Raw genomic sequence first — 24,586 nt, 5'->3', positions numbered from 1 at the left:
CATTCAATCATTCAAAATAACCCCAATTCTGTAGGTCAGTCATGGCAGAAATCATTTCTGAAATGGTACATGGAAACAATATGTGAAGCCCATTTCTGGTGTCCCCCGCCGTCATATTGCTGGAATATTGCTAAAAGCGGCGTAAAACTAAACTGATGCTCTGAAATGGTACACAATACCGTAGATTTTTGTATACTAAATGGATGCTTTAGTTTTTGTAAATATTGACCAGTTCATGTTTGTCACAGGTGATTGTCCGTCCGGCTACGTCCACAACCGCCTCCTCAACTTCTGCTACCAGCTTCATACTGACCAGAAGATGTACAATGGTGGTCGTGCTGACTGTACGTCAAGAGGCGAACACCTTGCTGTTATTGACAGTGAAGAGAAGCTTAACCACATAGCCAAGCAGATCCCGTCGTCGTCAGGTCTGTACACACATTGAAAACGTTTAACATCGGACTGATACATATTTGCTGCTATTAGGTTTCAATTCATCCATTGACGCTATGGTTTTCATATAAAACTGACAAAACCCCTTCTATAGTCATCAAATAGAGTAAAGACGCCTCCGTGGTGTAGTGGTTAGAGCGTCCGCCCGGAGAGCGGAAGGTCGCGGGTTCGATTCCCGACCGCGTCATACCAAAAGACGTTAAAATATGGTACTTGTTGGTCCCTGCTTGGCGCTCGGCATTAATGGGTACAACAAGGACTGGTCGGCTCGGAGTCAGTATAATGTGTCTGAGTGGGATATTCATGCTTCACTGCGGCATGGTATCTCAGTGGGCTAGCACTATAAAACCAGCTTCAGTCTTGGCTAGTACAAGCAGCCACCCATACACATACACCCGCATGCACGTCGTCATATGAGCGAAATATTCTCAAGTACGACGTAAAACCCAATTTCACCTCACCTCACCTCAAATAGAGTAACGGAGCGAAGATGAATATCTGGATGGCAACCATCCAAAACACCCGACAAGGCAAGTCAATGTCTCTCCCAACAAACATATGGGAAGACACTGCAGAAGTAAAAATTTAGAACGACGTCAGAATTACGTACCATTATGACATCCGCGGCCGAGTCTTGCTGATCTTTCCACGTATGACATTGTACGTCAATGACGTATGCAGGGGGTAGTTGAGGCTGAGAGTTTCACCTTTAAGGAAGATAGAATCTATTCCCTTTGCTGGCGAGCCATAGCCCTTTTATACACTGTGTAGTGTAAGAAAATATCGTTTTACGGTTACTTGCTTAGTTTTCCTGTCCTTTGTTGACAGGAAGTCATATCGTAATAATCGGTGTACCCCCGACCTTTAAAGGTCAGAGTACATAGTTATTCAGTGAATTTCGATCGTCTTGTACAAGTAAAGATTTGAGGACCACCTTCTTTGTCTAAACGAGAGGTGCAGTGCAAATTTTGATATTTTACCTGTGGTATACACATCTGTAGTATAAGTGCCGACAACGACCACTACAACGTAAATACTACAATCTGGACCAGACAATCCATTGCTTGACACCAATCTACCCAGTTGGGTGATACGTAGCCACATTGGGCTAAGTTGTTCTAAATCAGTTCACTTCAAGCACAAATTCTCCGTGGTCTCATCTCCTACATATTGTGTCTGATTATTGGCAAAACGCTGTAGTACCAAGTTCTATAGGTTCAAAAGCAACCAGCTATTGATTGTGGGCGCACCTGTTCTAATATTTCTCGCCATGCGAGATCGGGTGGTCAGGGTGGACATATGTCATCGTATCCCAGTTGCGTAGATCGATGATCATGATGTGGATCACTGGATTGTCTGGACCAGATTTTATTATTTACATAGTGCCTCCATATAGTTGGAATATTGCTGAATATGGCGCTAAATATCTAACAAACAAACATGTATATGTGCCGTTTAGCAGTGGAGAGTGGAAAGTGAACATAAAGTGTAGATTCTGTGTTCGTTCCCGTGGAGATCCGGTATAGAATGGGCCTTCAGTAACCAACGCTTGTCATAAAAGGCGACAAACTGAATCGGATGGTCCGACTCGCTGACTTGGTTGACACATCATCGTATCCCATTTGCATAGATCGATGCTCATGCTGTTGATCACTAGATTCTCTGTTCCAGACTCTATTATTTCCAGACCGCCGTCATACAGCTGGACTATTGCTGAGTGCGGCGTAAAACAACAAACAAACAAAAACGAATCTTATGGTTCCAGAACATTAAACATACAGGGGTGTCACCTCTCTGGGTCAAGTCTTTCCTTATTGTGTATTAGCAATTCTTTCCCAAAGTCAGAAATATACAAATAGGTGAGATCATGTTGTATTAAGTATATATAATGGCATGTTCTTGTTTTCAGACACTGACGTTTGCAGTTATTACATCGATGGGACGGATGCAGCTGAGGAAGGCCAGTGGGTATTTCATGACGGTCGGACACTGACGTACAACCCCTGGGCTCCGGGATATCCCTTAAATGACACAAAGAGGAAGTACGTTGTTGCTAGGAGACATGAAAACTTACGATGGCGTGATACTGAAGCGAACAATGACAAATGTTACATATGTGAAAAGAATATCTGAATACACTTCCTATTGTGTAGCTGGATGTTGTAATACATCTCACAGTGTATCCATGTAATACCACCTGGAGCTGTGACGTGATGGGTAAACACATGATACGTCCTACCCTTAAGCTCCCTCGTCTCTACATATATATTGAACACGGTTAATTCAGCGAAAAGGGCCTTTCCACATCCATAACAAAAGTGTCGATTGTACAGTTCCGACCATGAGCATGTCTTTTATGAATCTTTTTCAAATAGTGATGATACCAGGTGTTCATGAACGGGTGAGCATATTAATCTATTACATGTATTTGGAATTTTAAAATATCAATGATCGATGATAGAAGCAAAACGTTCCGAGATGAGCGAAATTCAGTTTGTAAATAGCATGAAAGCTATGTTAAAGAAACCATATCTGAATTAATTGGAACCATATTGGTACATATCTACCTCGGTGTATATTTTTAATCTTCGCGACCACCTCGCGATCATATTATTTACATGTTCAAAATCTTTTATTGAACTGAAACTTATATGTTAATTACGTTTGCGTTTAGTTAAAATTAAAATACTAAGTACAATTACATATTATTTCCTCGTGCACATAAATGTCAATTCGCCTAGACTTTTAAAAATGGAACAACCGGTCGATGTATTGATGATCTACCTCTTTGCCGTTACGAATAAAAAATGATGTAATGTCAACTTTTTGCCTTGTTTCTTTACACAAAACCTCGATTATTCACAGACAAAGAGTCGTACATGTTGCACATTGAATTAACTTAAAATTAACATTGTTAGATAAAAATAAAGAACAAAAATATCTGTAAAATTCAGACAGTAGAGTGTTATCCTTATGGATGAATGTGAACATTCATGCATCATGCTGTCAACGAACCAATCAGTGGTTAGGACAGCAAGTAGACAACCAATCAACAAACACGCAAAGCGGTGGTAGGTGGGAAAATATTCCTATTGTTCATCGTGCCAAGGATGCAGCTATTGGATAATAACAGACAGACAGACAGAGAAGTTTATTTCTCAACCAACCAACGGTGGTACATGAGAATATATAAATACATAGGTAAACAAATATATACATAGCAAGTGGCTAGACATAATCAGTTGAATATTACTTAGTAAGTGATTTATACAATACATTCAGAAATGACTTTAAGTTCTTTAGATGTTTAGTAGTTTTATTACATAATAATTTCTTTAACATCGAATGTTTTGGGAGATGACAACATACAATGACAACATACATGAACTGTGAACGGTTCAGGCTCATAAGGCCGACCTTTCCACCAAACTTCACGGATGAGTGGAAAAAAATATCTGGCGTCCTGAGACTAGTTTCATTTTGCCATTTAATAAAGGATTACGAGGTCAATGAAGGATCAATGAGTTGTTAGAAGAGGATAATCCGGATTATGCGGATGAGAGCACGCCCTAATGAGAAGACGACAACAGTTTTATATTGTCGTTTTATATTTTTATCAGTATATTTCCATATTTTCCCCTTTGTTGTTTGTTTCAATATAAGATTAATCTGTTATGTCTTTCACAACAAATGTGTTCTGTCTCTCTTTCCATAGCCTACGGCTAAACGCCATTCTATGGAAACTTTCCGTCTCCATACCGTGCCTAACCGTTATGACTCATGAGCAAAACTGCAAATCTAAATACGAATCTGATGTAATTCTCTCATGGTTTTGGGGATGCATTTTTACCTTATAACAATATTGCTGTAATATTGCTAAAAGCGGCGTAAAACCATACTCATTCACTATAATATTACCTATACATGGGGATAGAGCGAGCTGTATTTCTTAAATCTTCATGCAAGTTGGTTAGTTTTTACCAGTTTGTTCAATGTTTGCGAAGAGGAGAATATTAACATGACGCCACAAATAGTGGTCTCTGACGTAAAACAGATTGTATGTGACGTCCCACCATAGAGTAACTGAGCCCCATTTGAGGATAGAAAACCAACAATTTCTTCTTGGAAATAATGCTGACACATGCAATATTACATTCTCGCAAACAAATTTTCCGTCGTCCTAACATAACATAACCAACTGTCAAATCACAATAGTCCATTTATCATGTGTATTGCTCCATGCACAATGCGTGCTCGAAGCGGCCAAACAATCTGATGATTATTACCCCGGATAACCCAGGCTGCCTGTTTGGTGCTATAGGGTTACAGTCACACGACTTTATCCCACCGGGTACCCATTTTCTGCTGGGTGAACAGAGGCAAGTTGAACAAACTCACTTGCCTAAGGTGAGACCACTTGTACCACATGTGCTTCTTTGTGGGGCAGGACTTAAGTCAAGGAACTCTCCCAAGTCAAGTTGCCAAACATGGTCACCCACCCTACTACTCTCCGCGCCCAATGTTGCTGAACTTCACCTGATTTGTGACCTGGGCCCTTATTCTCGAAACGTTCGTAGCCCTAAGAAGTCTTAACCTTTTTCGTAGCCAATGTGTTAAGAATGGGTTTAAGAAGTTCGTAGCGTTACGAACGTTTCGAGAATAGCTAGCCTGAGCTCTATGCACAGGACCACCTGCCACCACACGCTTTGATACGTTGTAAATTTCACGTGTTCACCATCAAGTTCACCGGGTGTCATATAGTTACCAATCAGAGCTAACTGCACGAGTATTTGAGGCACGTTTATACCACATTCCATAAATGGATGCAAACGGTATAACCATAACTATAGGTCATTTGACAACCCAACCGAATTTGTCAAAATAATTATGAAAATTCATTCAGAATAGAGTTGAATCGAGATAAGATACAGTATAAATGTTTTTATTATGTAAGCATATTTTTCCGGCTACCTGATTGGTCTAGAGGCGGTCACGTGACCGTCGACAGAAAAGGCATATTGACATTCGTCACCACTCGCCCCTTTCCGTAACCTCCAAGAAGACTCGTCCTCCTATCGATGCTTGTTATCATTCGTCACCACTCGCCCCTTTCCGTATTTTAGTCTGAATGTTTTTGGTCATTCATATTTTTTTCAGTGAATTCATTTAAAATTCCACCAGGTGTGTGACAGCAAGGTTACACGAATGTTCAGTTTGAGAAATATTTTGAAGTCATTTCTGAGTATCTACTTTGGGATTTAATGTAGCTGAAAAATATTATTTTATCCGTATATTCAATAAAACAATTCCCATTTGTGATTATTAAACCCTATGTAGCAAATTAACATAATTGGAAAAATAAGGTGAACATCTGGTAATAATTACATTAGATTATGTCTTTAACAAATATGTTTTTCTCGTTCTTTTAGTTGTATCAAAGAGGTTTATTTCTTTAAAATAAATAGGTAAACAAAACCCCAAAAACAGCAATCTAGCAATACAATGTACATGTGCTTCGGTGGTATTAAGAAACATTGGTATCAAACAGGGATAGAGTTATCGTTCTTGTTTAAAGTAGTTCTGATGTTCATGCGCCAATATGAAATCCTTCCAGAGGGGCACGAGTCGCTATTCGGCTTGTCCCGGAATAACACGAGTTGGTCACGAATGTCCCTATAGTGGTCACCCGCCAGTAACGACCCCAACGGAGGACCTATGGATTTGGATTCGAACCACCTACCTCCAACACAGGTACCAGCCAGCAGCCCTTACAACTCGTACGATACTTGACAACAACCCGTGAAGATCCGGGTTAGAATTGGTCTTCAGCAACCCATGCTTGTCGTAAGAGGCGACAAACGGGATCGGGTGTTCAGGCTCGCTGACTTGGTTGACCCATGAAATCCGAACCATTTGCGTAGATCTATGCTAATGCTGTTGATCACTGGAGTGTTTTGTTCCGACTCGATTATTTACTGACCGCCGCCATATAGCTGGCATATTACAGTGCGGCGCTTAACAACAAACAAGAGTGAGTGAGTGAGCGAGTGAGTTTAGTTTTACGCCGCACTCAGCAATATTCCAGCTATATGGCGGTGGTCTGTAAATAATCGAGTCTGAACCAGACAATCCAGTGATAAACAGCATGAGCATCGATCTGCGCAATTGGGAACCGATGACATGTGTCAACCAAGTCAGCGAAACTGACCACCCGATCCCGTTAGTCGCCTCTTACGACAAGATAGTCGCCTTTTTATGGCAAGCACATGGGTTGCTGCAGACCTATTCTACCCCGGATCTTCACGGGTCAACAACAAACAAGACATACTTGACAAAACTTGCGATTGGGAGCATTTGAGTGTACGTTCTCTTCACCTATGAGTCGGGTTTCCCTCTTCACCGAGCTGACGGCACGACGTGTCTGCAGGTGCACAGCAGAGCGCTGCATCAGGCCATGTGATCTGGAAGGGGGCCGTTTTGGGGGTTGGGGTGTCATGATCTGGGGTATGTGATGGAACGATTTTGTCCCGATGTAGCTTTTTCTTTATTTTTGTCCTTTGCTTTCATTTAGGTCTCACTGCAACTCCGTGACAAACAGTCCAGAAAATTCACTTTCCAGTTTGCCAGACATTTGGGCAACTTAGGCTATCGACGCCCGCCCTCAGTCGTATCCAATATTCGCCATTTTGTCTCTTTGTTGTGACCTGGAGGGTATTTCCAATGTCTGCTCAGCTGCATCAGTGATTGACCTTTCCCCTCTATCCTCGCACTCTCCCATATCTGTGCATGTGTGCATTTGTGCATAACGTGCCATTCATGCATATGGTGAAATTTAATAGTGATTAAATTCTGAGTCATGATGCAACGCTCGGTATTGGTTTTGTACACCTCAACGACAACTTCGTATGATTTTTTTGTACTCTTATTTTTGGACGGTACCATATATATGAAGGACACCGATGTATGTCACAAGATGCTTTCACATATTTCCTATGGCGACCTGCCCTTTCTATGCAAGTACATTAGTACAGGTCGCTACCAGTTATTTCCGCATCTCCTCTCATCCCTGATAAATTCTCTTGATGACCTTCTGAAAAAAGATGCAATTATCGACCTGTGGCTTGTTGCTGTGTCTCCACAGAGATGACAGAAGATTGTATTCAAAAAGGTAATATTATGTATGTAAACTACGGTTAGATCTTCCACCCAAAAATAATGTTCTACCTGGGCATGCGCATGTTTAAAATATATTGTTTCTCAAACTTTGGACCCCCCAATGACTAATTGGTTACTCCAATCCACGAGATGAGTAAAAACGAGAAATTATGTATAAGCATGCTAGCTATTAACTTAACGAACATACTTGTACATAACATTTTACAACTGTTCTGTTGAGTTTAGGTCTGAGATGCGCATGGCTTGATTAAAGTGTTGGAGATATGTATATATGTATATTTAAATCGTTAATACTTCAAAATTTGTTTTCAGAGGACGACATGAGAAAAATATCCTAAAGTGTAGTCTGTGTGCATTCACTTATTCTTTATTTAAGCAACAGTATTGACATATTGAATATTCCGTCGTGATTATGAACTGATATAAACAACCGTTAAATCAAGTTTGATGCGTTGTATATTTCACGAAGGTGTTTACCGGGTGTCATGGTTACCAGTTAGATCAGTCAGCGCGCATTCCCTTACACACAAGTTTTGTGCGCATTATTACAAAACGCCATGAATGGAAGCAGAAGGAAATATAATGTCATAGGTCATTGAGTAACCGAAACGATTTTGTCAAACTGTTACCAACAAAAATCAGTTTTTCTTGTCTTATGTAATTCATAAAATATACACCGATTTGCAATATGATGTATATGGTTTCTGAATTGTGACTTAACGCTGACTTACGTCATAACACTCTTGCTCAGAAGTTGTTCGATCAAGGCTAAAACATTCAAGCCTCACTAAAGCTTACAAAACGTTTTATGGTAGACATGTGGAATAAATTTTAAATTTGATGCATCAGTGACAACACCTTTACACTATACATGGGGGTAGAGCAAACTGTATTTCTTACACCTTAGTCTGTTTGCAACCCATTTCGACCAAGATATTTGGCATCTATGAAACACACGTCCTGTCTCCACGAATGCTGTCGAGACGACTACGTGACGACATTGCCTGTTTGTGTTAGTCGTTGCAACAGTCCCATTCGTCACCACTCGCCCCTTTCCGTAACCTCCAAGACGTCGCTATTCGGCTTGTCCCGGAATAACACGAGTTTGTCACGAATGCAACAGTCCATGACTGAGTGCAGCCGTAGGTTTTGGCAATGACGGTGTGGTTAGCTCCTTGTTGGGGCATTCCGACAGCTCTCTTTCGGTTTGCCTCAAACGTGGAATACTTTTGTGTTCTTTTTACTACTGTGTTGCTCACGTGTCGCGTAGGCTGTTTTATACCGTCTGTATGCACGTGCATTCCGTGTTACATCAGAAAAGTATTTTCGATTTTTGCGACGTTGGACGATTCGTTAACTTGTTTAGCTGGCTGTTCCCGGAAAGGATGGGTCGGTACGTGTGTGACATGGCTCAGAATGGTTTTATCACTGTTTATGTTTGTGATTTTTATGTAATATTTTGCGGTGTATAGTATTTATCTATCACCATTTTACAAATGATATCTGATGATATGGTTTGTTTGTTGTTTAACGCCGTACTCTTACGCCGTATATGGCCTGCTTACTAATCGAGGAAATGATTAGTAGATGTTGCACCGACCTAAGTTTTAGGTTGTACCGTGGAATGCCGCTGCCGATCGAATCTAGCCCTACATAGGTGCTGTCAGCGTGACTGGAATTAATAAACGAATTTAACAGGTGAGTTTTCGCTGTCTTGGGTGATCCATGATTTTGGCTTGGAATTGCGGAGGTAGCTGTTTTCGGTGAGTCGTGGCGTATAACGTTTGAAATAATGATCCTGTTGTGACCATTTATAGCTCATTTTGTAGGGAAATCATCTCGCTTTCGATCCGTAGGCCTCGACGGGGCCTTACAAATAGTTTACCTTGTGAAATCTATCTTTGATTGAGGAGGGGGTGGTTCCGTCGTTACATCCCTTTCCTTTTATATAGTACTAGGGTAGGGTCTATATACCTATATGTCTTTCTAACGCTGTGACTAAGCGTGACACGCCCCTGTGGTTGCTCCTTCATCAGGTGAATGGTTGGGAGTATACGCTCCGAAACGTCGTGTTATTCACAATAAAGAAGTTGACATCCGTAAAGCTTGCTTTTCGTATTTTTGCTTGTATTGGTGCCCGTATGATACTATTTGAATTTAAACCCTCGGGTTCAGAGTACATGTGTGTTATCATTGTTAGTGTCCAATCGCTGCTTCCTTGGCACGATGAACAAGAGGAATCTTTTCCTATTATCACTTCTTGGAATGTTTGTTGATTGGTTGTCCTAATCAAAGATTGGTTGGTTCACAGCGTAATGCATAAATGGTTATATTTATCCCTATAGATAATACTCTATAGATTTTACATTAATTTCAAAGGTAGAATATGTTACTCTTTGCCTGTCAGTAATCTAAGTTTGTGCGAAGAAACAAAACCAAGTCATCGGTGTGACAGTACGTCATTTTTTATTCTTAACGGCGTAAAGGTAGATCATCAGATACATTGGTTGATCATTTCATTTTTGAAAAGTCTAGGTCAGTTAACATTTTGAAAGTAAAAAGAAATTAAAATATAAAATTGCACTTCGTATTCTAATTTTCAATAAACGAAAACGTAACATGTAAGTTTCAGTTCATAAAGCTAGTGAACATGTAAATAATAAGATCGCAGTCGCGAAAGATTAAAAATTCACGTCGGTTCTGTGCCAATGTGGCTCCAATTAATTCAGATATGGTTTCTTTAACATGGCTTTTAAGCTATTTACAAATTGAATTTCGCTCAATTCGGAATGTGTCACTTCTATCATCAATCATAGATATTTTAAACTTCAAAATACATGTAATGGATTAACACGCTCACCTTTTCACTAACACCTGGTATGATCACTATTTGAAAAAGATTCATAAAACACATGCTAATGGTCGGAATTGTACAAATCGGAATTTGCTATGGATGTGGAAAGTCTTATTTCGCTGAATTAACCGTGTTCAATATATATAGAGAGAGACAAGGGGGCTTAAGGGTAGGACGGGGGTCACATGTTTACCCATCACGTCACAGTTCCAGGTTGTCTTACACGGATACACTTTGAGATGTATTCCAACATCCAGCTATGTAACAGGACCCAAATACAGAGGTGTATTCAGCATATCCCTTTCACATATGTAACACTTGTCATCCCACTGTATATCCGAATTATGCCATCGAAAGTTTTCATGCTTCCTAGCCACAATGTAATTTCTGCCTGTTTCATTTTTGGGGAATCCCCGAGCCCAGGGCTTGTACGTCACATCCCGGCCATCATGAAATACCCACTGCCCTTCCTTAACAGCATCCGACCCATCGATGAAATAACTGCAAATGTTAGTGTCTGAAAATAAGAACGCATCACTATTATCAAATACATTAATACGGCATGATTTCATCTGTTTGTATATTTACGACTTTGTTGTAAAGAACTCCTGATACTCGAAAAGGAAATACTTGATCCAGGTGCCACCCTCTGTGAATTTAATGTTATGGAACAATAAGAACACAGATTCTACACTTTGTGTACACTTTCATGCATTAATGCATGCAACGCTTTCATTCATTCACTAATGCTTAACGATAACATACATGTTTGTTTGATTAACTCCACACTCAGCAATATTCCAGCTATATGGAAGCACTGCGCAAATGATAAAATCTTGACCAGACAATCCAGTGATCAACATCATAAACATCGATCCAAGAAACTGAGATACGGTTATATGTATAAACCAAGTCGGCAAACCTGATCACCCGATCTTGGTGCGACCTCTAATGATTGGCTGGCTGGCTTTGAACCTATTTGATAATACCTTGGTGTTACAGCGGTTTTGCCAATAATCAGTCACAATCAGACCACGAGAACTTAGTGCCGGAAGTGAACTGATTCAGAGCAGATCAGCCCAAGGTTGCCACTTCATCACCCCCACCTGCATAGATTGATGTCAAGCACTGGATTGTCTGCCCCAGGTAAAATAACATAATCAAACATTTTACTGCACTTCACCTTTTAGACTAAGGGTTTTCCTCAAACGACTGGCTGTACACAATTCGGACAGGCGGAGTTAATTGGTATAACTATGTACTTGGTCCTTTATAGGTAGGGGTATAACAATTATAAACGATATGACTAAGACTATGACTATAAGTCAACCAGCTGACATACAAATTGTCATACGTGGAAAGATCAGCAAGACTCGACCGCGGATGCCATAATGGTACGTAATGGTAACATGACGTAAATTGTAATAACGCGGTAACACGTAATAAACTGCGGTAAATTGTGATAAAAACTGCGGCAAATTTTACAATTTACGTCGTAACAGACGTTCTCAATTTTTATTTGTACAGTGTATTCCCATGTTTGTTGGGGAAACATTGACTTGCCTTTGCTTGTGTTTTGGATGGTTCCCACCAGATATTCATCTTCGCTCCGTTTATCTATTTGCATGCAAGTCAAGGTTATTCCGTATTTTAGGCCACATGGCCCATGGTACAATTGTATTGTAAGGTATACAGTCGTTGTCACATGACCAAAATTATATAAAGAAAGTCTTAAGCTAAATATATTTAGCAACTATACTGGACAAAATAAGTTAGGGATATTGGTATTTTATGATTGATATTTTATCAGTGTGTCAATGAATACAATTAATAAGTCTGAATACATGAATCTGTATGGATAACAAATTCTTTTTATTCTTTACACGACGTTTCAGAGCTAATTCTTGCTCCTTCATTAGGTGAATACTGAGTCAGTACAAAGAGTGAATATATATAGATAAAACATGTTTATACAATGCAAGGAGGGAAATGTACAAAGATAACAATATAATCTTCAAAGTTGGTCATGTCCCGAGCACCATATTTCTTGGCAACAAAGCCAGATTCTACACACCAACATCAACCACTGGAAGAAGCGGAAACTTCAAGACAGCATTGAGATCCAGAGAAAGAAGGCAGCCATTAACCGGGACCAAGGCATTTACCTTCCCAGTGTATACTCTGTTGTCCTCTGGCTTCATTAGTTCATTGTTATCTTTAATCCTATCCAATTGGTTTCCTATTGTTATTCTTGTACATCACACCACCCCCTACTCTTGGATTTGTGTACACAATACATTGTTTTCTTTATGCATTAATCCAACCTTATTGGCTTCGTAATCTTATTGGCTTCGTGGATTATATTGTCAGCTACGCAATTATATTGTTATCTTTGTACATTTTCCTTCCTTGCATTGCGTAAACATGTTTTATCTATATATATTCACTCTTTGTACTGACTCAGTATTCACCTGATGAAGGAGCAAGAATAAGCTCTGAAACTTCGTGTAAAGAATAAAAAGAAGTTGTTATCCATAAAAGTGTCATGTATTCATGTTCGTCCAACTTCTAAATGCCTTTCAAAAAGAATTAAAAATCATTATTCATAATTTCAAAATTTACATATATCCCTAACTATTTTTGTCCAGTATATATAGATGTTAAACGTAATATATTTACATCTATTTGATGACTATAGAAGGGGTTTTGTCAGGTTCATTTGAAAACCATAGCATCAACTTTGTATTGAACCAAATAGGAGGAAACATGCATCAGTTGAATGAGAAACGGGTACACAGACCTGACGACGACGGGATCTGCTTGGCTATGTGGTTCTGCTTTTCTTCTCTGTCAATAACAGCAAGGTGCTCGTCTCTTGACCTGCAGTCAGCAAGAGCATCGTTGTACATCTTCCGGTCTGCATGAAGCTGGTAGCAGAAGTTGAGGAGGCGGTTGTGGACGTAGCCGGACGGACAGTCACCTGAAACAGACAATATTTAAATAAACTCAGGTGTCCATTTAGTATACGCCAATCTACGGTATTGTGTACTATTTCAGAGACGATTGATGATGGTGATGATGATGATGATGATGATGATACTAAATGTGATTCTAAAAGAATGTATCAATATGAAATGTCAATTGTGCCATGAATTCACAGAGACTGCCCAACACCTTGTCAGTGGATGCTCTTCCTTGGCACAAACAGCATATCTTAATCGACACCTTGTCAGTGGATGCTCTTCCTCGGCACAAACAGCATATCTTAATCGACATGGCTCGTTGCTTTTACTATCGTCTCCGCCATGCCTGAGGCTTTGACTCCGAGGTCCATCAATGGTACGACCCTGAACATGTCCAGGGCGTCATGGAAAATGCTGCTTTCAAACTTCTGTGGAATAGGCCTATATACACCCTCAAAAGAATTCCAGCCAAATAACCTGATCTTGTCCTTTTTGATAAAGACAATGAATATATTTATATCATTGGATTTTCTATCCCTTTTGACAGCAAGGTGATTGGCAAGATTCAGGAAGAGCATGCTAGATATGCAGACCTCGCCTTTGAAATGTCTCGCTTGCATCCCAAGTACACTGTCGTCAGACTCCCATTGTTCTCGGTGCCCTTGGTTTGGTACCTCCTAATCTCTTGGCACAGATCAGGAGAATGCCCGGGTTCTCCACCGGGAGCAGAGCCCTTCTGACACTCTGAGTAATGCAGAAGGCTGCAGTGTCTTGGAGTCTACATATTCTCCGGAAAGTTCTTGGTGGGTTCGACTAGGCAGCTCCTGGGAGAAGTCCCAATCGCTGTCTGGGCTGCGTGCAGAGGGGGCAATGGCCCTGAGCTGATGATGAGCCTTACCAGCCTGACTGTGCCAGGATAACCCGAGCCCTCTCTGCTGCATTTTTATCTTAATCTGTAAAGCATAATAATAATAATTTATTGATAATGCGCCTAATACCCACCGTAGACATGCTCAGTGGTGCTGTGACAATATTGGGGAACGAAATAGTTGCAGGTGTGCGCACCACCACCACCACCTTTGGACACAACGCCATTGCTTACACAATGGAACCGGTAACGTCGATTTTGTATTTTTGTTTATACTGCGAGCAATATCATAATGTGCATATATGCTCACCCGTTCTGACGCTGTAGTACACTGTACCCGCCTCTTCTTCTCCGTCCTGCGGCGACATGAACAGCACGTCATGGAGCTGACACCGTCGGTGTTGCCGTCTGTAGAATACAGACACACAAGCCTCGTTCTGGAGACAAAGGGCAACGCATCGGGTGTCCGTAAGAGCGTTTGAAACTTCAGTTAAAACATTGATGTTGATCAATGTGTCTGTCATCCTTGTGCTGTTAGTTCCCCATACGGATCTAACATGAGCTGACGTGTAGGTCGCCGTTGAAAGGATCATCAACGTCACCAGCATCTTCATCGTACTCGTCAACTACTGAAATCTCTGTGATCTGACGACCAAAGCAGGCTAAATATACTTATTCACGTATTGATCTAATGCAAATTTAGATGGTTATCAATTGAAAATTTATGCTCTGAGGAGATACTGTGTACACTCACGTGTCAGCAAATATTGTTAAGTCAGCACTATCGAAGTTTGCGGTTTAGATCTTGATTTTTATTTTTCTATTTCCATTCTTTACCGAACGTCAAGGCAACAGAATACCTATGTCTGATCACAAGGCCACCAGTGGAGGACAAACAATAAACAGATACAGCCTGGGATAAACAGATACAGCCTGGGATAAACAGATACAGCCTGGGATAAACAGATACAGCCCGGGATAAACAGATACAGCCTGGGATAAACAGATACAGCCTGGGATAAACAGATACAGCCCGGGATAAACAGATACAGCCCGGGATAAACAGATACAGCCTGGGATAAACAGATACAGCCTGGGATAAACAGATACAGCCTGGGATAAACAGATACAGCCTGGGATAAACAGATACAGCCCGGGATAAACAGATACAGCCTGGGATAAACAGATACAGCCCGGGATAAACAGATACAGCCTGGGATAAACAGATACAGCCCGGGATAAACAGATACAGCCTGGGATAAACAGATACAGCCTGGGATAAACAGATACAGCCTGACCATAAAAATGGTCATAGAAATATCTCTTTCTAGCAGAAGTTGAGGAAACGGTTGTTGATGTAGCCGGAAAGACAATCATCTGAGACAAATATGGACAGGTCAATATTTAAAGAAACTAAAGCGTCCATTTACCATACGCAAATCTACGTTATTGTGTATCATCTCAGAGACAATTTATTACATGATGGAGCAATAGGATGGGGGTTCTTATGAATAAATATTTGTAGGTTAGATTCCTAAATGTTCAAGGCGGGGGATAGCCTAGTGGTTGACGTGTTCGCTCGACAACCCACATGGGTTCAATGTGTGAAGCTCATTTCTGGTGTCCCTCTGTCGTGATAATGCCGGAATATTGCTAAAAGCGGGGAAAAATCATACTCATTCCTGAATGTAGACCACCGTTAAAGTGCTGATATGTTGATGATGCGGCGTAAAACTGTATACTTCTGGAATTGTTCAATTCACCTGCAGTGAAGATGTTAGCAGGTCCCCAACATCGAACATAGCAGGTTGCTGAAGTCAGGGCTAAGCCACAATTCATTCACTCATTCACTATGTATTTGATGTTGCAAAATTCCAGCTGTATATCCTATAAAAGTCGCAGTACATGGTTATTCCAAAGAATTCCGTCCGTCCGAAGATATTTTTGCAAACGCTAAAACTTGAGGACCACCTTCGTCTGAAGGGGAGGTGCAGTGAAAAGTTTGATTATTCTGCCTTATAACATGTCAAAAATAAGCAATAAACAAGGCTTTTTATATGAGTTTACTAAGATATTACGAAACCTTAAAGTTTATTGCATATTCAAATTGTAACTTTGCAAGCTTTCATGCTTTCTGGTCTTCTTTCCACATATATATATATATATATATATATATATATATATAGACAGAGAGAGAGAGAGAGAGAGAGAGAGAGAGAGAGAGAGAGAGAGAGAGAGAGAGAGAGAGAGAGAGAGAGAGAGAGAGAGAGAGAGAGAGAGAGAAATATATGGTGCATACCATGAATGTGATGAACAGTAAATACGATCAATGGCATAGAAAAGGGCCATATGGTGCATAAATGCATACAACATTAACAAGATGTTAACAAGATTATTTATTTTTTCAGACACATCAACATTTACTTTGAAGCGTGTGGATGTTTTTGTTTGGGTTTTTTGTTTGTTGTGTTTGTTTGTTTGTTTTATTTTCGGGGGTGTGTGGATTTTTTGTTTGTTTATTTTCTATTCATTCATTCATTTTATTTGTTTTTGAGTGAGTGGGATTTTACACCAAGCTTCTGCTGTTAGATGTCATTGTTACGGCTTTGTATGTGTAAGGCGTCATGAATTTGTTTGAAGAAACGCCTATATGTCTGATGGACATCGAAGGAATCTAATAACGAAAACTGCATACATAACATGAATCTAATACCCGCCATATATTATTTAATGATTTATGATTTACCTCAACTTTCTAACATCCTCACAAACACACAAATCCGTTCATGGCTTTTTGGCTTGTATTGTTTGGTCAATTATCACCTGAGGCCTTAAAATCAAGTTTGAAACTTGCAAATTCGGATTTTCTGGACAGGACTTGGACAGGAAATATATAATTGTCTTGAATTTAAAGGTCACATAAACCCTAGGGGTAAAATACATAAATCACTAACTGGCATCGTTATAAATGAAACCCCGTCATTAAAACTACTCATTTCAACCTTTAATTGACTTAAATCGACCTTTTTGACAACAGTGCACAATTCTCACCCGCGAACGAAATTTCAACCAATCAGAGCGGCGCGACTCTGTGACGTCATATGAGGAATAGCTTTGAGGGCCGATGCAGAATTCATCTACATTTTAGGGGTAAATTATCTTGTTTACAGGCTTGTATAAACCTGAAATCGTGACAATCGTTGTGGAAAATGAAAGCTATATGTTCTCACAATCTACTGTCATTTAATTTTGTCTCCTGCTTTTCCTAGTTTCCGAGTTACAACTTGTTTTCATAGACGCTTCTGTCACAATTGATTGGTGTCGTTAGGCCCCATTTGTATAATGACTGATCCAAATTGATCCCATTTCTGTGTTTTTTACCTCGATATTTAATCATGTCATGTAAAAATCTGTTTGAATTCCCTCAAAACAGTGTCGGCCCATAAGTTTTCACATGCAATACAGCAATTAATACTCCCTTGTTGTAACCCGTGTTAGGTGGTATAAACCTACACATGTTATTTGTCATCATTCACTTTGATGGTCAGTTAATGAATTTATAACAGGTATAATTAGTGGTAACACACTTAGATTACCCGGACAAAGGTTCCCATTTGGCATTTCTTGTGTCTGGAGTAAATATTCAACATTATAAACATCGATCAAAGGATTAACCGATAACACGCTGATTGATTAATTACTTTTATCTTACACAGCGGATTTGTCAAAAGGTAGTGTTTATGTATGTAGATTTACTAATCTATACTGAATACACTCTGCCGTGTCGGTGTCTGCGTAAAACAACGTCCTTCTTCAAAGGATTAACCGGCAATACATTGATTGATTGCCCATTATTGGCTAACTAAATTACTGTTTTTAATGAAAGGCGGACATTATGCAATTAGTTGCCAGATGTGCTATCTTGGGTGACCAATGAGACTATACACCAATACCTGGAAAAGATTTGTCACTTTTTTTCGTATATTAAACTGTTAAAAAGACACATCATTTGGAACAGTTTTGTGGATATTGATGGATACATTCCTCAAACAAGGTAATGGCCTGATATTGTTCCTATAACTTTAATCTGTTTTAATTTTAATATTTGCATTTTGTTTTTTATTCATTTGTCGTAGCATTCAACAGAATCATTGTTTTCGCCGTGAAGTGTAATGAGACAGACAACATACACTAGGGTGTGTGTGCGAATTATGATTCACATTGGCAAACTATAAAATGTCTAGATATTACAGTTCTGTTATAAATTCACTATAAGTATCAGCAGATCGTCAGCTTTTATTTAGTTTCAAAATGCATAAAAGTATGATAATAAACTAATTAGGATTATAAGACCAAATATAAAGACGCACATTGACTAGTATCTACATACTGGTGAGTGGACATTAACCATGTGAATGTAGCAAGAAATTTATCGCGCAGTATTGTGACTTCGACCCTCACCTCGCTTCCGTGGAAGAAATCGTTATGTTATAAGTTGTGTCATGCAAAATCCTTTTGGTTATGATTCCAATACATATTTAACTACGAGTAGAAAGTAGTATTGATTTTCTAATCCTGATGAAAACAAACTATAATCTCATTAATTCTAACAGACTTTTACGATTTTCAAAATGGCGGCGCCCTATCGGGAACATCCGCCAGTCTGTGGATAAATGCTATTTAGGTTTGTTTTCACTGAGTTATAAAAATCAAAACTACTTTTCTACTGGTAGTAAAATATGTATTTTATTGATGGCCAATAGGATTTTGCATGACATATGTATAACATAACAATTTCTCGTGGCAGCGAGGTGGGTGTCAATATAATACTACTTACAATATTATTGTTACTTCGACCACAACCTCACTTCCGAGGAAGAAATCGTTATGTTACAAGTTGTGTTATGGAAAATCTTTATGGTCATCAATCATATACATATTTTACTATAACTAGTAAGTAGTTTTGATTCTTTAACTTCCGTGAAGCGATCTCCGAACACAAGTAAGATATCGTTTCAGGCTTCCACAACGCTCGCTTCGCACTCACAAACATAACCCATTTACCACGAACTGCGGGGTCCTGTGGAAATCTGTGCATGGTGACACCATCATCACCCGACCCTAGAGCAATTGACGGCAAAGCAACGATTCGGCATGTCGTCGTTGATGTCGAGAAATCATCAAAATGATGAGAGCGTGCTACACACTTTCTATACAACTAACTGAAAATCGTTCCTCATATGACGTCACTGCAGTGCTCTGGCGACAGAGTTACGTAACCCGTCTGTGGTTTCGTTGGCGGGCGAGAGGAAGCAGGCGACTTTTTGGCCACTTTTAATCGCTCGGTATTAATTAACCACAAGTTTTTAAAGAATAAATTTGGTGTTCCGCATAAGACTAACCACAAATCTTCATATGTAATGGTTAAAAGAGTAACAAAAACAAAGTTTAGTGGTTCTTTAATCGTTCGGACACCTTAGGTACGTTCAAGTTTTACATAGCATAACAATCTTTCACTTCATAGAGACAATATTGTACATTTCAGCATCAAAATGAGTTTTAATATTTCTGCATATTATTGTATTTGATATCGTACGATAGAGATGTCATCGAAATGTTGTATCAATCATCGTGGTTATCCTCCTCGCCAGTGTTCGGAACTTTGCCCACAAGAACTTTACTTCAACTAGAAGCTGGCCAGAAGCCGACCAAACGCCGCCGGATGCAGGAAAACGCCCGCACTCTTGGTGTCCGCCCGGGAAAGTCACATTTCAAAAATACCAATTGCCGCTAAAGCCACAGTTCAAGTACAAACCTCGGTGCCGCGAATCGCCGCGAAAGCCACATTGGGTAAGGGAATCAATACCGGGGTTTTTTCAAATAAGCTTCACCAATTGTTTTAGTGACTTGTCCTTTGTTTAGTTAAGATATGATGGGCGGCTTCTTTATTCTGGTTAAGGTTTTTAGTTAGCATATGATAACATATGATAACATATACTAGGCAGCAAAAGAAACGTCAGTTTGGAATTTTCCTTCGCAGAAACGGATAACTGTAAACTAATTTAATGTTTTGATTGTATACTTTTGACAACATCAGCGGGATGGGCGGGAATGGGCGATCATGTTCATAACTGGAATGGGCAAGTAAATGACGCCACTTCATTATGACGTCACGTAATTGTGTCGTCACGTTATTGTCTCGACAGCATTCGTGGAGACTTGACGTGTTTCATAGATGCCAAAGGATATCTATTTAATATGGGTTGCAAACAGACCAAGGTTACGCCTTTCAAGCAGACATCTCCCGAGGAGGCTCTGACGGGCAAGATCAACTGTCCTCACGAGCTGTACTACGCCAAGTGTCAGGTGACACGGCCCACACCCCGTCTGTCAGGGGCGGAGATTCTTCAACAGCTACGAGACGAGGGCTTGGTCCCCGACCGTCAGTCCAGCGGAGGGGTGGCCTTCTCTGTCCCCGCCGTGGAAGGGGTTGTTCCCCGTGGCAAAGCTCCCCGGCGTCTGGAGCAAATCCTAGTGCGATGCTTCTACACAGCTGAGAGGAGGAGACAGAAGGCTGATCTATTCCGACTGGACAGGTAAAACATGTGTAATGATTACTCGTGCCTTTGTATGAATTTTATATTGATCTAATTCCATATAATTTCATACAGGTTTGTGGAGCAAGTCCAGAGAAAACAACTGGACAGGGAAATCAAACACAAAGGCTGTCAAGGACGAGAAGAAACGTCGCCAGTTCCTCAAGAAAATGAGGGCGGAACATCAGCTCCAGATGAGGGAGGTGAAACTGAAAAAGCTTGAAGAAGAGCGGGCGGCGAAGAGGCAGAACCCAGCAAATAAGTAGATCATCGCGCTGGTAATGGCTGTCAGGATGTAGACAACGGTGGATGGTGGAAATATATCAAGAACATTAACTCGAAAAACAACAACAAAAGAATATTAGCAAACAGGCCAAGGGATGCTGATAGCCAGATGCGGAAGAAGTCAATACAGTTGTAGAGTTGAATGTTTGAAAACTCTTGTTTTCCGTTTACCTGTGTGTAAATATTTACGGTAACTTGTTTATAATATATATAAAGTCCGTATCTCAAGTGTACAAGACAGTCATGTGTGAACATGGTGTAAATATTTTGTACATACTTGTATTATTTGTGTTATATTTCAAATAATAAAGGTTCATGACGCACATATCCTGTTTGTGATCTTATAATATTATTTCATAATGTTGATATTATTATAACAGACCAAGGATGACTAAGTTCTGTAAATGAAGTGATGTGAAAACGCGAAGACAAACACATTAGCATTCAAACAACCATCACCCACTCTGTTTTATATTAGTACGAAAACGCTACATGTCTAGGCTTAGCACATTTAGTGTATCAAATTGGTAACTGTAACATATTTTACTCTCAGTTAAAAAAATGAATTGAAATTCAAAATACTGTAAACGTATTATATTTCGCGCAGGTTTTATTTTCGAGGTTTTCCCGCAAAACATTTTAGCGTAATTTGGTTTAACAATTAATCTGCAATATGAGAGGAACACACAAAAACATATTGTCACCATGATTACGCCACCAATTGGATTGTTACGCAGAACAAATATGATTGATTTGATTGTAAAGAACCACCACTGGCCACCACGTCAGTACCTGGTTTAGCTACCCCTTGCACGTATAACAGCTGCCAGTCTCTTCCGCACGATGGCAATCAAGCATCGGATTCTCAACATCGGAACCCTCTGCCATTCCTGGTAGTTTGCCTGCATCAGTCCCTGCAGATTTGAACAGGAGGATCTCTGGCTTAAACTTGGCGATCAAGATGATCCCAAAATGTTCGATGGGGCTCCTTGCGAACCAGGGTAATGTTTCGATGGCGTTGTTCTGCAAATGGGCGATGACGACTCGGGAAGTCTAGCGTTGGTAAAGGATGGTAATCAAAATGTGGTACGACGACGAGTCTAGGACATTCTGTTGATAACCTTGACCACTGAGATTCACATGTACTGTAATGAGATACAACTTGCCGTCTTACGAAACACAACCCCACATCACCAAGGGGTTCAGCTGCACGGACCATCCCCTGGTGTTATGACGTCTCCATGCCCGACAACGGCGATCCTTAACGTGTAGAAGATGGCTATTTTTTTATCTGACCAACGTACCGAAAGACGTCAAGAGATCTGCAGGTACGTGTTGTTACCCTGCCTGACAGTAAGAGAATAAAACTAGGACTATTCTTTTGAGACGTCGGAATACTGTGGGTATGCATAATAGGGTGTGCTACCTCAAAGGGCTCGCACCATAAAACCGACAACGGTCCGGACTAGTAAAAGCAGACACAAACGCACTTAAGCACGAGCACGCACATTGCTGTTTAAATGAAACAACGTGGAACGAGACCTTTAACCACATGTCACCTTACATATGACATTCATTTCATAATCTGAATCACTGCTGTCTGAATCTACGTGTGTGACAATAGGCTTCAATTTTTACTTTGTTGGGCGATTCCATGGCCAGAAGGCCAGCTGTACGTTACTGTGTGCATAACCACTTTATCAACACCTGTCTGCCAGACGGAGTTAGATACTGAATGTTCCATGTCGTTTGCAATCTTTTTTAAGCGTACGTAAAATCCCAACATCACACCTCCCAGAGCCCATATTTCTGGGTCCATTCAAAATGGCAGTATGTCCCTCCCTATTTTAGTCTGTCTCACAGTCCCTGAACCACATTATCTTCCCTACTGCCAAGCCCTCTCTGCACATTCGTCACCACTCGCCCCTTTCCGTAACCTCCAAGAAGACGCTATTCGGCTTGTCCCGGAATAACACGAGTTGGTAACGAATGCTCTCTGCAGTGCTAAAGCCCTAAATGTACCTCCCTACAGTTTCTCTAGTCTGATTCCATATGCAATATGGGGCGGTGGGGTAGCAAGTCTGTCAAGACCCTTGCACACCTAATTTCCACCCGAGTTTCAATGGTCATTTAACAAACTTTGTGGAATTAGGGGTGGTGGGGTGGTGGTAGGGGTGTCCGCCGCACCCCCTGCACGCACGCACGCACACACACACCTCTGGACCCGCCTATGTTACGTACAATATGTGAAGCCCTTTTCTGGTGTCCCACGCGCGATTATTGCTGCAATAATGGAATAATGCAAATAGCCGTGTAAAACCCTACTCAGTGACATATCCAATCAGATCTTACATTCCCATACAATATACCACTCTGACTGTACTTTAAATGGGAACAGTTCGGTTAGGTAGCCTAGTGGTTGAAGTGTTCGCTAGTCTCGCGAAAGACCTGGGTTCGATTCCCCACATAGGTACAATGTGTGAAGCCTATTTCTGTTGTCCCCGTCCGTGATATTACTAGAGTATTGCTAAATGCAGCGTAAAACCATACTCACTTAAATGGGAACATAAGTTGTTTTTCTGCGTGAGTGAGTTTAGTTTTACGCCGCACTCAGCAATATTCCAGCTATATGGCGGCGGTCTGTAAATAATCGAATCTGGACCAGACAATCCAGGGATCAACAGCATGAGCATCGATCTACGCAATTGGGACTTGTTTTCTGTTGAGTCGTTGAAACATACATTTTCAAGAACGACAAGACTCAGTCAATCAAACAATACCTTATACAGTATGATGGCATTACGTCCATGCAAAAAAAACAAACAAAAAAACCCAGTTCACTTGTGTCGTAGTATCCTCTTTTTTCTGGATTTGCATTTCAAATGCGAGCGCTGTCCAGAGAAATAGAGGGTCGCGTATGGTTGTGAGAATATACACAATTTTAAGTTAACAAATACTTTCTTGCTACATATATAAACAGAAATAGTGATTTTTGTTTTGTTCTGTGTAGTTTGTGGCAATTATCTTTTTAACTGAATGCATATATATTAGTGATGCATACAGATCTATATCTTTAGAAGACATTTAATTTAAAAGTCCTAATTAGCACGTACAAGTAAAGCTGATATTCATCTTCTATCCTTCGACTCAGTCGACTTCTATACCGCTTTGACATCAATAAATTGAGTAAATATTTCCTAAATATAATTTAAGATAAAACAAAAGTATGTGTGTTAAAATGATTGGCCAATCTGTCGAAGATAACACATTTTCAGACATCTGGACTTTAAACCGAAATCGGCATGTACGTGTTATTCCTTGAGGGCTCTAAAACGTTTTTATCCTTGATCAAATCAATCATGTAATTAATCATAGTGGTATATACTTAATA

At 40.2% G+C, this 24,586-nt stretch overlaps 2 protein-coding genes across 2 annotated transcripts; one reads left to right on the top strand and one right to left on the bottom strand.

The window, feature by feature from the left end:
- Positions 1-10,740: 10,740 nt before the first annotated feature.
- On the bottom strand, positions 10,741-14,682 carry LOC124263424 (galactose-specific lectin nattectin-like). Its single transcript, XM_046698055.1, has 3 exons — positions 14,625-14,682; positions 13,284-13,463; positions 10,741-11,000 (listed from the first exon to the last, which is right to left on the bottom strand). The coding sequence occupies exons 1-3, from the start codon at positions 14,680-14,682 to the stop codon at positions 10,741-10,743; spliced, it is 498 nt and encodes a 165-aa protein (XP_046554011.1).
- Positions 14,683-20,523: 5,841 nt separating this feature from the next.
- Positions 20,524-21,512, top strand: LOC124263423. The gene is made up of 2 exons (XM_046698054.1): positions 20,524-20,910; positions 20,986-21,512. The coding sequence occupies exons 1-2, from the start codon at positions 20,573-20,575 to the stop codon at positions 21,131-21,133; spliced, it is 486 nt and encodes a 161-aa protein (XP_046554010.1). The 5' UTR covers positions 20,524-20,572; the 3' UTR covers positions 21,134-21,512.
- Positions 21,513-24,586: the final 3,074 nt, after the last annotated feature.

Source organism: Haliotis rubra, unplaced genomic scaffold, assembly GCF_003918875.1.
Source record: "Haliotis rubra isolate DU_JTF1 unplaced genomic scaffold, ASM391887v1 Scf881, whole genome shotgun sequence".
Taxonomy (NCBI): domain Eukaryota; kingdom Metazoa; phylum Mollusca; class Gastropoda; order Lepetellida; family Haliotidae; genus Haliotis; species Haliotis rubra.
The sequence above is the reverse complement of the archived record's forward strand: the minus strand, read 5'-3'. Positions and strand labels throughout refer to the sequence as shown.

What these genes read in the sequence shown, in the direction of transcription:
- LOC124263424 (XM_046698055.1), bottom strand. Translation starts at nt 14,682, where the DNA reads ATGTCGCCGCAGGACGGAGAAGAAGAGGCGGGTACAGTGTACTACAGC. An exon ending in GTACTACAGCGTCAGAACGG is followed by an intron (nt 13,464 to 14,624) that starts GTGAGCATATAT and finishes TGTCTGTTTCAG; the next exon opens with GTGACTGTCCGTCCGGCTAC. An exon ending in GCAGATCCCGTCGTCGTCAG is followed by an intron (nt 11,001 to 13,283) that starts GTCTGTGTACCC and finishes TCTTATTTTCAG; the next exon opens with ACACTAACATTTGCAGTTAT.
- LOC124263423 (XM_046698054.1), top strand. Translation starts at nt 20,573, where the DNA reads ATGGGTTGCAAACAGACCAAGGTTACGCCTTTCAAGCAGACATCTCCC. An exon ending in GATCTATTCCGACTGGACAG is followed by an intron (nt 20,911 to 20,985) that starts GTAAAACATGTG and finishes AATTTCATACAG; the next exon opens with GTTTGTGGAGCAAGTCCAGA.